Source organism: Danio rerio, chromosome 8, assembly GCF_049306965.1.
Source record: "Danio rerio strain Tuebingen ecotype United States chromosome 8, GRCz12tu, whole genome shotgun sequence".
Classification (NCBI taxonomy): Eukaryota; Metazoa; Chordata; class Actinopteri; order Cypriniformes; family Danionidae; genus Danio; species Danio rerio.
This window is the reverse complement of record NC_133183.1, coordinates 59,350,001-59,365,793: the sequence shown is the minus strand read 5'-3', so window position 1 is coordinate 59,365,793 and position 15,793 is coordinate 59,350,001. Positions and strand designations below refer to the sequence as shown.

General features: G+C 34.8%; 1 protein-coding gene across 2 annotated transcripts in view; it reads right to left on the bottom strand.

The window, feature by feature from the left end:
- The window catches only part of rasef (RAS and EF-hand domain containing), a 39,589-nt gene that overhangs the window by 18,730 nt on the left and 5,066 nt on the right, over positions 1–15,793 (bottom strand). For both annotated transcript variants that reach the window (XR_012384794.1, XM_694243.9), the window contains exons 2-7: positions 11,372–11,518; positions 8,645–8,735; positions 4,149–4,244; positions 2,668–2,745; positions 2,220–2,335; positions 1,214–1,282 (exon numbers count right to left, since the gene is read on the bottom strand). Coding sequence is in view for 1 of the 2 variants with exons in the window: in XM_694243.9 (XP_699335.4) it covers positions 1,214–1,282; positions 2,220–2,335; positions 2,668–2,745; positions 4,149–4,244; positions 8,645–8,735; positions 11,372–11,518 (597 nt within the window). In the remaining variant the exon portion in view is untranslated. The remainder of the gene's footprint in view (positions 1–1,213; positions 1,283–2,219; positions 2,336–2,667; positions 2,746–4,148; positions 4,245–8,644; positions 8,736–11,371; positions 11,519–15,793) is intronic.

The window sequence follows — 15,793 nt, the reverse complement described above, 5'->3', positions numbered from 1 at the left end:
TCTCCTATTTTCAAAATAAGAGTCTCATATACATATATGATTAGATAAACTTAAAAATAAGGGGGATGTAATCAATGTTGTAATCTCACTAGAAAACTTGCATCCAATCAAACGCAGGCTGTGTTTTGTTTCAATTGGTCTGATTTCTGACTAGGCGCAGTGGGCTTTAGTCTTTCTGTGTCTCCCATTTTCAAAATTAGAGTCCCACATACATAGTTAATTTAATATAAGCTTAACTATACTTAAAAATAAGAGGGGGGGGGGTGATCATTGTTGTAATCTCACTAGGAAATATTGTGTCAAATCAAACACAGACTGACACAAATCTGACACAGATTTCTGAGTAGGCACAGAGGTAAAAATAAAGGGGGTGGGGGGGGGGGTCATTGTTGAAACATTATGGCCAATCAAATGCAGGCTGTTTTATTCCAGTTTTCCAGGTTTTTGATTAGGCGCACTGGGTTTTAGTCTCCCTATGCCTTCCATTTTCAAAATAAGAGTCCCATTGTTGTAATCTCACTAGGAAGCATTGTGTCCAAGCAAGCCTGTGTTTTGTTCTATTTGCCCTAACTTTTACAGGGGTGATAAATTCAAGGCATTCACATGAGAATGAGGTTACACATGACTCACTGTATGTCATTTCCATGTACTAAGCTCTTATTATACAGCTATACCTAGGCCCAGCAGGCACACAACATTATAAGACGTTAACATTAGGTTAGATTTAAGTCATGACGTCAGGTGACCAAAATGCAATGTCTAGCCAGCTTCTAAGGACAACGTTATTTTGACGTCCAATAATGACTTAAAATTACGTTGATATTTGGTTGATTTTAGGTTGTGTTGGAAAGTGGCCAAAATAAAACGTCTAATAGATTCCATAGTGGTAACGTCCACACAACAGCAAGGTGTAACATGATTAAACGTTAATATTTGGTTGTTTTTAGGTTGGACATTGACGTCGGTGTGACGTTAGGTTCTCAACCCGATTTTCATTTCCAAACAACATCCAAAATCCAAAAATGTTCGGGTACAATGTCAACATGATGTCACATTTATGTCCTGTGCCTGCAGGCATGTATATTAAGGTTTTTATTAAATGGCACCTTTAAAGACAAAAGTAAAGGTATATTCAGCCTCAGAAGGCAAAGTTTCTGTCTATGTTTTGTTGATTTGCAGTGTTTTCATGTCGTGCTGTGTGTGTTGAACTCACTGAAGCATCTCGATCTGTCTCTCCAGGTTATCTCTCTCCTCAGAGAAGCACTTCATAAGAGCCTCGTCTCTGTACAAACACACACCAGAATGGATTTATACTTCGCTGGAATTCAAGGTAAACAATAACAAAAGAAATGATGAAGAGTGCACTTACATTATACACAGTAACAACTGCAGCAGTTGTCTTAAAGGGATAGTTCACTCAAAAAGTTATCTTTACTTGAGTGGTATAACAGTTACTTTTTACTGTTAAACACAAAAGAAGATATTTTGAAAAATGCTGAAAACCTGTAACCATAAACTTCCATACTAGGAAAAACAAAATACTATTGAAGTCAATGGTTACAGGTTTTCAGCTTTCTTCAAATTTTTTTCAAAGAAAGAAACTCATAAAGGTTTGAACAAGTAAAGGGTGGGTAAATAATGCCAGAATTAAAATATTTTGGTGAACTATCCCTTTCTGTTTCAATACAGTTCAGGTCTGGTTGTTCAAAATGACTTTCGTGGATTTAACTTAATGTAGTCAAATATTTGGACTACATGGCAACCCAAATATTTTACACTGTTACTCTTATTATACTATTGCTATGCCACTGATGTTCACACACACACACATACACACACACACACACACACACACACACACACACACACTGTTGTGTAGTTACTATGTAACAAAGTTCAGACATTCCTGCGCAGCGTGACGTGTAACACCAGGATATCCTGCTCTCATGACATCACACTGCAAACAGCCACAAAACCTGTTTTTACAGCCACTCACAGCCATCATATGGGAAACGAGAGTCTTTTTTCATTGTTGACATTTATCTATCTCTTCAGGAGTGTGAGAGTGAGTCAGAAGAGATAGTCTGAGTTATCTCACGACACATATTTGATGGACTTCTTAAAAATTCCTGGTTTGAAGATCCACATCTAAAGGGCCTATTATATATTGATCATTAACTAAGTTGACTCGCGTAGTGACACACTCACACACACTGTACCGTTCACAGTTGATGCTCTGGTCTGTCAGATCACTCTTCAGAGAGTCCAGCTCGCTTTGCAAGAACGCAACATTAGTGTGGGACTCCAACAGCTCCTGCTTCAGCTTCTGGTTTTGCTGAAATAAAGATGTAAAACAAAATGACACACATTATATAATTTCGCCAATAATACGACAGTATTTGTCTATACTGGAGCTGCGCAGTGGGTAGCACGTTCGCTTCACAGCAAGAAGGTTGCTGGTTCGAGCATCGGCTGGGTCAGTTGGCGTTTCTGTGTGGAGTTTGCATGTTCTACCCGTGTTGGCGTGGGTTTCCTCCGGGTGCTTCAGTTTCCCCCACAGTCCAAAAACATGTAGTACAGGTAAATTGGGTAGGCTATTGTCCCTAGTGTGTGAGTGTGAATGAGTGTGTGTGGATGGTTCCTATTGAAGTACTGTAGAAGCCATACCAGCATGAGCTCGTTGTTCTGCCGTTTAAGTGCCGATGTTTCCTCTTTCAGGCTCACGCTCCTGTTCTGGTTCTCCATCTAAAATAAAAAACAAACAAACTAATAAAATATAATATACATTTAATAAAATATGCTGCTTATATACACTGCAAGAAATAGTTTGTTCTTACACAGTGTTCTTGTCTTATTTTTCTGTATAAATATCTACACCTTCTTAAACCACTACAAATGTTCTTCAGAAGAATTCTGTACCTAAAACTATACAAAAAAAATAAGATTTGTTTTCTGTCGGCTGCAAATACATGATGTAAATCTCCTGTTCCACCACATTACAAATGTGCTTTATTGGATTGAGATCTGGTGATTGTGGAGGCCATTTGAGTACAGTGAACTCATTGTCATGTTCTAGAAACCAGTCTGAGATGATTCACGCTTTAGGACATGGTGTGTTATCCTGCTGGAAGTAGCCATCATAGGATGGTTACACTGTGGTCATAAAGGGATGGACACCATGCTCAATTGGTACTAATGGGCCCAAAGTGTGCCAAGAAAATATCCCCCACACCATTACACCACCACCAGCAGCCTGAACCATTGATATAAGGCAGGATGGATCCATGCTCTCATGTTGTTGACGGCAAATTCTGACCCGACCATCTGAATGTCACAGCAGAAATTGAGACTCATCAGACCAGACAACGTTTTTTCTGTGAGCCTGTGTGAACTGTAGCCTCAGTTTCCTGTTCTTAGCTGACAGGAGTGACACCCAGTGTGGTCTTCTGCTGCTGTAGCCCATCTGCCTTAAGGTTGGACGTGTTGTGCGTTCAAAGATGCTTGTCTGCAGACCTCGGCTTATTTGAGTTACTGTTGCCTTTCTATCAGCTGGAACCAGTCTGTCCATTCTCCTCTGACCTCTGGCATCAACAAGGCATTTGCGCCCACAGAACTGCCGCTCACTGGATATTTTCTCTTTTTTTGACCATTCTCTGTAAACCCTAGAGATGGTTGTGCATAAAAATCCCCGCAGATTAGCAGTTCCTGAAATACTCAGACCGGCCCGTCTGGCACCAACAATCATGCCACGTTCAAAGTCACTTAAATCACCTTTCTTCCCCATTCTGATGCTCGGTTTGAACTGCAGCAGGTCTTGACCATGTCTACACGCCTAAATGCATTAAGTTGCAGCCATGTGATTGGCTGAATAGAAATTTGCGTTAATAAGCAGTTGAACAAGTGTACCCAATAAAGTGGCCGATAAGTAAAGTTCATCCATATTTCATATTCCATATTTTAGTTTCACAGCCGACACTTTAATGCATTTAGTGTGCTTTCCTTGCATATCGCTTTTGTACATTTAATTTGATAAAGACACCTAAACATCCCAAATGCATCTCGATCGAACAATGTTCATTTGACTAATATTACTGAATATTGACTCTCTTTTAAACCTCTTTTTTATTGTACAAGTAAAAGTAATTCACCATCTGCAGAGTCTGAATCTTCTGCTGGAGTTCACAAATCTGAGAGTCATACTGGTGTTTCATGCTGCTCAGAGTCGCCTCAGCTTTTTTAGACTCCTGTAGAACAAAAAAAAAGAAGGGAAAAGTTAAGGAAGCCATATGTAAGGGTTACAAATAATTGAAATACCACTCTAAACCCCATCACTTTTCTATTGGTATCAAGAAATCTTCAAAATCTTGCCTATGAAAAGACTAACCGCTGTGGTCAGGGGTGATGCTGCTGTGTTTTAAGATATATGGGCGCCTGTTATGGACAATCTGCCGTCCAATCTACATGAGATTATATTTAGGGGAAGATTTGTATTTGAATAAGCTTCCCTTTAATTACTATTTAAAAACTATTGGTTAACTCATAACATAATAGACGGTTAGATAGGCTATTAGATGGTAATAGGCTAAGAATCATGTTTGTGTTATTTATTTATTTATCTATTTTGTATGAATTAATGCATTAAATATATTCAGTATATATATAACAATATATACAATAACTTGCCTAATTACCTTAACCTGCCCAGTTTACCTATATATATATGTGTGTGTGTGTGTGTGTGTGTGTGTGTGTGTGTGTGTGTGTGTATACGAGTAGCAGTGCAATATGGCTGAATATCAGCACTGGTGGAAAGCGTGCGTTGCCTTAGTGTCCCACCAGTGACGATATACAGCCATATTGCACTGCTACGCGTGTGATATTGCGTTTATACATCAGTTCGACAGCATAATGTACATAAAAAGGAAAATCAAACACGGAGAGTCTAAAACCCTTTTGTACGAGGAACTACTTTCTTTCGCAATTCATACACATCTGCAGCTGACGTCAGAACAGCAGAAACCGTTGCTAATTCGCCAACGTCACTTTAGAGCTAGAGTTTAAATGATTCTCTAGTGTAATGTCTAAAATGATGACAAAACAGGTGTTTTTGCTCACATTTTAAGATTATAAGGCTGAACAGCATGAAATGCCATCAGTCTACAGAGATTTCCCAGTATTTCTCTGTTGAAATTGGGTGATCACAATAATTAACCCCAAAAAAGCCAAAGAAGATTTTTCTCCTCTAAGGGCAAATCATGCAGTCTTTGTCCACATCTTGTGAACGGAGCTGTATCTCCAAATTTAAATATATTAAAAACAGGCACTATCAGTATAAATAAACTGCATAGTTGCAATCTAAACAACTACATTCTTTCCCAAAAGCCTCAAAAATACATTATGTTGATGAACAGCTGCCATATTTGTCAAACTGTCAGATTATAGACCTGCTGTCACACTATGTGGGTGGAGTAATACAGGAGGGTGAGCAGGCTGTAGAAGTTCCGATATTGCAGAATATCTTATAAATATATATATATATATATATATATATATATATATATATATATATATATATATATATATATATATATATATATATATATTGAATATATATATATTCAATATATATTTATTGATATATATATATATATATATATATATATATATATATATATATATATATATATATATATATATATATATATATATATATATATATATATATATATATATAATATTTATTTATTGAAATAATTTCTAAAAAAAATTATATACAGACAGAATATATATATATATATTATTTCAATATTGTAATTGTTTCTGTTTGTATTATTGTACCTAATGAAATTAAATGAGCCAACTGAGATAAATAAAAAATTCTATAAAAAATTACAACAATTTAAGTAAGAAAAGTTTTTTGTTATACGTTATTTTAAGGTAATTTGTTTTTATAAAGTTATAAAGCTTTAATAAATATATACTTTAAATGTAAGGTACATTCGTCACTATTAACAAACCATTAACAGGTAAGACTTTTACCTTAATAAACTCCTAATTTGTTGCTCATTAATATTTAATAAGGTTAAAATAGGTAATAATCCAGTAGTTAGAAGTGGGAATGGGTATATTATGGTATACGATATAATATGTTACCATGTTTTTCAGAAAGCATTAGTAGATACAAAACAATCGCAATTGACTTTTATTTTGTGGAACTTGAACAGGTGCAGTTAAACAAACAGTCAGTTCATTTCACATTACATAACATGATAAGTCGAGGAACACAGGGCTAAGATAAAGCAAAGGGCGAGGAACAAGAACACATGAGGGACAGCCGAAAACCGACTGCACTAAAATGTGACGTCATGGATAAATGAAGCCTTGAACGAGATCCAAAACACTTACATGATCTGAAACACCTGTGCCAATTCATTTACAGTATCATAACTCACAATAAAGACGGTGCTGTATCCATGAAAACGATACAACTGTGACACGTAACATAACATTATTTTTTACCATCTTCATTTTTGATAGAAACAATGATGAAACGACTATTTCTGAATGTTAGATACATGTAAAAAGACTTTGAAATATTTAATAATCATGTCAGTCCTTTTGAGATCAGCAGTCGCTATTTATACTTATGTCATCATGTAGTTCCCATACATGTGTGAAACTATGTGAACAGTTTTTTGATGCATTAAAGAAGACATAGTTGATAATAAAATGCCAGGTCATATATTTTAAAAGGAGGTTGCATTTGTAACATGGAAGCCGGAGTGACAGCGGAGGCGAGGATCCACATGCAGTTTATTTAAGAGAATAGTCAGGCAGGCAACGGTCAAAACAGGTACAAACTGGAGCATGTAGACAATCCAAAAGCAGATAGGAGATCGGTGCAGGTAGCAAGCGGGAAAAACAAAACAGGGGTCAAAAACAAGGGAAGGCTGGACAAGAAATAACGCTTTGACATGCTTACAGAAAAACAGTCAGCAAAATGTTGGCCTATGTCAAAGTGAGGTGTATAAATAGTCCAACTAATCAGTCTTCATTTGCTACAGCTGTGTGCAAGTAATCAGTGGTGATCCGGAACTGGTGGGTGTGTGAGGTGACTGATGGGAAATGTAGTGCAGTTCAGTGGCAGAATTGTAGTTTGGGGAAATACTGTAGTTAATGTTTTCCAGCAATTTGCAAGGGCATGCTGGCAATCATGACAGAATTATTTAATATGAGTTTATGTAAATACTAAAATGAACAAACAATGAATTATACAGTGTTTATGGAGTTCTTTACAGTATTTATATTAAATATAAATACTAAATAAATATAATATAATAAATAATAAATACTAATATACATTAACTAACATTAACTAATGTTAATCGATTATATAAAGTGACCAAACTTTAAACAATAAAAGAGGGAAAAACTATAATAAAAAATAAAGTAGAACTTTAATGCAAGTGTGATCAAATTGGGTGTTAGATCACCCCTCAAAAATAAATGCATAAAATAAAATGATAAAATTAAATAAAATAAAAAAATACAATGAATTAACTTTTTTAAACATGAACAATTATTTCATTAATTAAAAATTGTAAATAAAAAGTTAACAAAAAAGTTAAAATAAAACGTTAAAACAAAAAACTTAAATAAAATAAATTATTAAAAAATGAAATTTAATAAAATAGAACAAAACAAATAATAAAATATAAAATTTAAAATTTAAATAAATAAACACTTAAAAATGTATTTTCTTTTTGTCATAACACACTGTTGGATCAAAAATGTAAAAAGCCAAAGTTGTGTGTTATTTTTTGTCAATTAAATTTAATATATAATTTTTAACTCAATGGTTGGATTTCTCCATATTTCACACAACATTACAACAATCTAGCATTTTTAAAGTACACAAAATACAAATAATTCACAATATTAAGCAGAATATTGTTACAAAACAAAATTGGATTTATTTATCATTAAAAATATATTCCTGGTCTAGAAAAATGTTGAATACTGCTAGCCATACAGTACTCATTGAAACATGCAGTTGATGTCAAAGTGATTCACCCTCATTTTCAAATATTTCCCAAATCATGTTTAACAGAGCAAGGACATTTTCACAGTACGTCTGATAATATTTTTACTTCTAGAGAAAGTCTTGTTTGTTTTATTTCAGCTAAAATAAAAGCAGTTTTTAATTTTTTAAAAAACATTTTAAGGTCTTTAAACATATCGAAACAGTTCGATAGTCTACAGAACAAACCATCATAATACAGACTTGCGTAATTACCCTAACTTGCCAAATTGATCTAGTTAAGCCTTTAAATGTCACTTTAAGCTGAATACTAGTATCTTGAAAAATATCTAGTCAAATATTATGTGCTGTCATCATGACAAAGATAAAAGAAATCAGTTATTCGAAATGAGTTATTAAAACTATAATGTTTAGAAATGTGTTAAAAAAAAACTTTGAAACTGGGGAAAACATATACAGAGCTAATTATTCTGACTTCAACTGTAAATACGGCAAAACAACTTAAATGCTAATGCATACGGTAAATATTTGCTTGTGGGCTAATAATTTGGACATTAGCTGTACATCACACCTGATGTTAGATCTGTGTGTTTGTCTGCTTACCTGCAGACGTGTGTTTCTCTCTGCGGTGTGGATTCGGTGATCCATCTCTTCCTCCATCTCACTCAGCTGCATAGACATCTGATCCTGAGCTCTGATCAAACAGCACATTAGTCATCATTACACATGCAAGACTCGTTCAGTCAAACGTACTATCTTCCTGTGGAACAATTTTTTTATACAATGCTAATACCAAACAGCGTGTTGATATAACTGGCCTCCACAGTACAGACTTAAAGTTTCAGACAAATTACTTGTATTCAGTTTTAATGAAAACGTAGGCTCATTTAAAAATTAAACAGTAAAGTTTTTTCACTTTTGAATCTATTTAGCCGATTTCCATGTCCGGCGGGAGCACTTTTAGCTTAGCTTAGCATAGGTTATTGAATTGAATTAGATCATTAGCATCTCACTTAAAACTGACTAAAGGGCTTTAAAAATTTTCTTAATTAAAGCGTCTGTAGTTACATCATGTACTGAGACCATAGAAAATAAAAAGTTGCCATTTTCTTTGTCGATATGTCTAGCAACTATTCTGGCATAATAATCAAAGAACTTTTTATTTTCTGATGGATTTAGTACACATGGCAACTTTCAATTTTCTACTGGTCTCATTACATGATGTTATTGCAGAAGAGTCAAGCTTTAAAGCTTTAAATAAGAAAGGTCATTCTTTTAAGCGAGATGCTAATGTTCTAATCCGATTCAGTGACCTATGCTAAGCTAAGCTAAGCTAAGCTAAGCTAAAAAAGCTCCTGCCAGACCTGGAGATTAGTGGAATGGATTCAAAATGGTAAAACTCAACTGTTTAACTTTGGGGTACTTGGTAAAATAACCCTATTTTCAACAAAGGTGGAGTGTTTCTTGAATATGAATGACAGCAAAGTCATTTATTTTTTAAGTTGATCAATTTAGTGATTTAACAATTAACTTCACTTTCCCTAATCAACAGTTTCAGCTTCTAGGAAGTGTACAGAAAATGTAAACACAAAACATAATGGCAACTGTTGAACTAGTTTAACCTTTATTCAGATTTTGACATTGTGAATGATCAGTGAGATCAAACAGGACCAACTCTGCAAATACAACTAAAATCACAAGTTGTACCTCTTCTCAACAGGGAAAACCAGCAACAATCAAGAATGCATGGTGCAATGGAATGATTATATGGTGTCAAATGGAGGTAAATGGGGGCAAAAAACCAACTACACAACAAAAGGGTAGGGAATTTGCCCAGAGCATATTGCTGAGTTTTTGAAAAATTCCAAAGCACTTTCCTAAAATATGTGTCCTGATAAGAAAACACAGAAAAAGTCTTGGAAAAATTAAGCCTCAAAATCACCTCAGTGTGAATGAAAACATTCAAAACAACACACAAGGGTTCAATTACTAATTAATCTTTGCTTTCTCCCAACCTTTACAACCTTCAACAAATGTTGAACACAAAAGGAAATATTTTGTCGAAAGCTGGACACATGTAACCATTGACTTTTAAAGTAAGAAAAACAAAATACTATGGAAGTCAAAGGTTATTCTAGAGCCAAAAATGGGTTCTTCACACAAAAACACTTCAAGGAATTGCTGGAGAATCTTAATTTAACTCTGACTTCAACTCCACCCATGTCATACCTGTCAACATTGGGATGTGAAAATAAGGGATATGCCCATCATATTAAGGGATTCCCCCGACCCCTCTTTTAAAAAATCCCCAAATTACTAAATAAGCTTACTTGGAGCTGTTTCGTTGTAAATAAACAATTAAATGGCCAGTAATATGTTTTTTACAATTATTATTTACAAAAGAAAAAATAAATATATACATTAGCAGCAAATAAATAAGCAAAAAGTTCAGTTTATTAAAATTAATAGCTGTTATAATAAAAAAAAGAATCAAGCTATCAAATCTCATTAGCCGTTTCTTCACTGTATAATTTACACATTCTGATTAAAGAGCAACAAATTAATCTCTTATTTATTCAGATTTTTTTTTTTTTGCTGGATTACATTAAATAACAGGTGTCACTTTAAAAATACAACGTTATAATGAAAGTATTCGACCACTTTTCTATCTTTTTATGCTCATTTAGGACGAAATTAGGTGTGTTTGGAAAAAACCCCCACCAAAATCGACATCTTTAGATATTATTAATATTAGTTATGTGTATATCTGTTTAAACACGCACCCAACACCCAGACTTTTTCTCCGCTTCAAATCACGAATACAGAATCCGTTTAGGACACAGTGTGTATTTATCACTATGGAGCGCGTCAGCTGACAGTCATGCATCGCTATAGACTGTTTTGAGGATTGCATATGAAGGGGAGACAGCACCTGTAATGAAAAGGAAAGGGAATCCTGCCGTTTTTCTATTTATTTTAAAGTGTTTTCATCACTAAACAAAGCAAAAGCATAGAACAGACTCACATATAAGAGTGAGGGGCGGCCCCTGGTGGTTCGGCGGTATAGGTTGCGTATAGAGAGCCAACCTTTAGAGAAAGACTGAAAATACGGGAAACTACCTTTGTAAACTACCTTTGGTGGGATGATAGCGGGATAAAACTGTAAAATACGGGAGAATCCCGGAAAAAACGGGAGGGTTGACAGGTATGACCCATGTTTCTAAACTTAAAAGTTTGTGTGTGTATGTGTGTGTGTGTGTGTGTGTGTGTGTGTGTGTGTGTGTGTGTGTGTGTGTGTGTGTGTGTGTGTGTGTGTGTTTGTGTGTGTACCTCTTGACAGCCAGCGCCAGATGCTCCATTTCTGTGTTCAGTATCCGGATCTCCTTGATGAAACTGACAAGAACCCTTTCATACTGAGGGACCATTCTGGGCTCCGTCAAACGGATGTTCTGGTACAGAGTTGCTACCTGGTCAATCCTACACACATAAAAACAAAACCAAGTCATTAATGCACAGTGTTGTGAACTTGGGTCACAGGGACTCGAGTCCCAAAATTAAAGACTCGATTTGACACAAGACTTTCGACTCAACTTGGTCAATGATCTGGGCCTTGATTTGGACTTGAGGCCTGTCAATAGAAACATCTTTATTCCTTATAAAGCTAAAGGTCATCAGAGTTGTGATCGATCTATTTCGATGTCTGATCACACCAGTGTAATTAAGGCTGGGAGACACTATACCGAAAGTCGGCCATTGGTTAGTCTTGAGCCATCAGTCGATTGTTGCTATAAGGGATACAGCTGCAGCCGAGAATTATTTAGATTATTTATTAAGCTATCTATTAATTGTATTTAATTAACGTCTACTCCCAACCCAAGCCTAAACACAATAATGTACAAACAGGAATTATACAGAGTATTATTCATATAATTTATTAATTTATCTATTCAATTGTATTTTATTAAGGCCTACCCCTAGCCCAAACCTAAACCCAACCATCACAGTAATGTTAAAACAGTAATTACACAGAGTATTATTCATATTGTTTGTTAAATTACCCATTAAATTGTATTTTAATAAGGCCTACCTATAGCCCAAACCTAAACCCAACCATCACAGTAATGTTAAAACAGTAATTACACAGAGTATTATTCATATTGTTTGTTAAATTACCCATTAAATTGTATTTTAATAAGGCCTACATATAGCCCAAACCTAAACCCAACCATCACAGTAATGTAAAAACAGTAATTACACAGAGTATTATTCATATTGTTTGTTAAATTACCCATTAAATTGTATTTTAATAAGGCCTACCTATAGCCCAAACCTAAACCCAACCATCACAGTAATGTTAAAACAGTAATTACACAGAGTATTATTCATATTGTTTGTTAAATTACCCATTACATTGTATTTTAATAAGGCCTACCTATAGCCCAAACCTAAACCCAACCATCACAGTAATGTTAAAACAGTAATTATACACAGTATTATTCATATTATTTATTAAATAGCCCAATCAATTGTATTTTATTAAGGTCTACCCCTGTGTTCAACATTAGAAAGTCACACATGTTTGAAACAAGTGAAGGCTAAGTAAATTATGACAATTTTCAGTTTTGGATGAATTATCCCTTTAACTCTATAATTTCTCCCCTTTCTTCTGAAATTCAGAGTCTGCCACAGGCGTCCTAGGGTAGGGCCAGATTAGAACTGTATTTATTTTGTAAATTTAACTTGTATAAGAAATAGCTTAATTGAGTAAGTTTATAGTGTGCATTACTTAAGTGTTCAGTCAGTTTAAAATCTGTGCCAATTTTTTGGCAAAGGTAGATAGATGGCTGCCCTCGGAGAAAGAGTCTGTGCATACAGAACCAACAACATCTGACAGATTCCTGCAGGGACGCTACTGTCTGTCCTTTGCTTTCACTGCCTAGGCACATTACAAAAAGAGAAATGTACTAAAATGCACCACATCACAGTAATGTAAAACGTAGTAATTATATAGAGTATTATTCATATTATTTATTAAATTACCCATGAAATTGTATTTTATAAAGGTCTACCCCTAGCCCTAACCTTGACCCAACCATCACAGTAATGTAAAAACAGTAAATATACAGAGTATTATTCATATAATTTATTAATTTATCTATTCAATTGTATTTTATTAAGGCCTACCCCTAGCCCAAACCTAAACCCAACCATCACAGTAATGTTAAAACAGTAATTACACAGAGTATTATTCATATTGTTTGTTAAATTACCCATTAAATTGTATTTTAATAAGGCCTACCTATAGCCCAAACCTAAACCCAACCATCACAGTAATGTTAAAACAGTAATTATACACAGTATTATTCATATTATTTATTAAATAGCCCAATCAATTGTATTTTATTAAGGTCTACCCCTGTGTTCAACATTAGAAAGTCACACATGTTTGGAACGAGTGAAGGCTAAGTAAATTATGACAATTTTAAGTTTTGGATGAATTATCCCTTTAACTCTATAATTTCTCCCCTTTCTTCTGAAATTCAGAGTCTGCCACAGGCGTCCTAGGGTAGGGCCAGATTAGAACTGTATTTATTTTGTAAATTTAACTTGTATAAGAAATAGCTTAATTGAGTAAGTTTATAGTGTGCATTACTTAAGTGTTCAGTCAGTTTAAAATCTGTGCCAATTTTTTGGCAAAGGTAGATAGATGGCTGCCCTCGGAGAAAGAGTCTGTGCATACAGAACCAACAACATCTGACAGATTCCTGCAGGGACGCTACTGTCTGTCCTTTGCTTTCACTGCCTAGGCACATTACAAAAAGAGAAATGTACTAAAATGCACCACATCACAGTAATGTAAAACGTAGTAATTATATAGAGTATTATTCATATTATTTATTAAATTACCCATGAAATTGTATTTTATTAAGGTCTACCCCTAGCCCTAACCTTGACCCAACCATCACAGTAATGTAAAAACAGTAAATATACAGAGTATTATTCATATTATTTATTAAATTACCCATTAAATTGTATTTCAAAAAAATGGTCGTGGCCAACTGAGTCTGGTTCCCTCAAGGTTTTTTTTCTTCACTCCCATCTGGTGAAGTTTTTTTTCCCTCTCCGCCTTCGCCACTGCCTCGCATGGTTCAGGATTGGTTGAGCTACGCATCGATGAATTTGCTCTTCAGTGTTTGAACTCTCAGTAATGATTAAATCACACTGAACTGAGCTAAACTGAACTGAACTGAACTTAAACACTAAAACCTGAACCACACTGTTCCAGTTACTATGACCATTTATGTGAAGCTGCTTTGACACAATCTACATTGTAAAAGCGCTATACAAATAAAGCTGAATTGAATTGAATTGAATTGAATATTTTATTAAGGTCTACCCCTAGCCCAAACCTAGACCTAACCCTCACAGTAATGTTAAAACAGTAAATATACAGAGTATTATTCATATTATTTATTAAATTACCCATTAAATTGTATTTTATTAAGGCCTACCTCTAGCCCAAACCTAAACCCAACCATCACAGTAATGTAAAAACATTAATTATTGTTGTACCGTTTCAAAAACGTATCCTCAGCTGTATCTCATCTAGACTCTACCTCCATCGGTCAGCTTTGAGTCTAGTTAGGATTGAATTGGCCCATTTCTGCATGCTAAAAAGAGTGCTCTGATTGGTTATTCAGCAACAAATCAGAGCACGAGAAGTGTCAAAAACTAAAGTGCCGTAACCAAGTAAACAATCTTGTTTATGAATTTAGATGTCACTGAAACTGAGTCACATTCATTGTGTGGATTCCGCCATTTATCATCATTGCAACTGTATTGCACAACAAAAATTACTAACATTCGACAGTTTCTTATTTTATGCTGATGTGTGTTTATTGTATAAAATATTTCCTGATCTTGCACCACCACCCCTTAAACAATGTGTGATTGTCGGCAAGGACAATATAAGACAGACTAGGTCATCGGTTAGAGGTGATTGTTCAGTTAAACTTAAGAGAACTGCTTTTGGACTATCAGTTTTTTCAGTTAAAGCAGCAGAAAGATTGTAATAAAATACCAGTGTATATCAGCGAGAGCAGCACTTTTAATCATTTTAAAACTGTTCTTAAAATTTGGCTCAAACTAAATCAAATATGCAGCCGCTGATTTGATTTCATTTTATTGACAATGATGTATTTTATTTATTGTATTGTAAGTGTATATTGTATTGGTTATTACTGTTAAATTTGTTACTTCCTACCCAGGGACCATAGATATATACACTAGATATTGCATAGGGACCCTAAGCATGCGTTAATAGCGCCGCCACATTGGTACAGTGCTCCCAGGACAAATGTCATTCAACCGCACTAGTCAAGACAGTGTTATTACGTGAAGATGCGGGACTTTAGCGCTGTCTACAGGTGTAGAAACGAGCAAACAAAGAAAACAAAGCACAAAGGCAGAACATTTCATAGGTATTATTAAGTTTTTTTCTGTTTTTGTATGTTCTGAACTTTTGTGCTAATCAGGTAACGTTATTGATGATAACAGTCACTTACTGCATTCACCATAAGACAAAGCAGCTCCAACTCTCACTAAACACTCGGCTTATGCTAGTTTTGTTGAATAAAATCAGCAAACAATGCAAAAGAAATATGACAACGAGATGCTGCGCTGCCAGAAACTTGTATTATTGTCGGCTAACGTTAGTGAAAGAGTCGTTCGGGGGATTCATTCACAACTAAA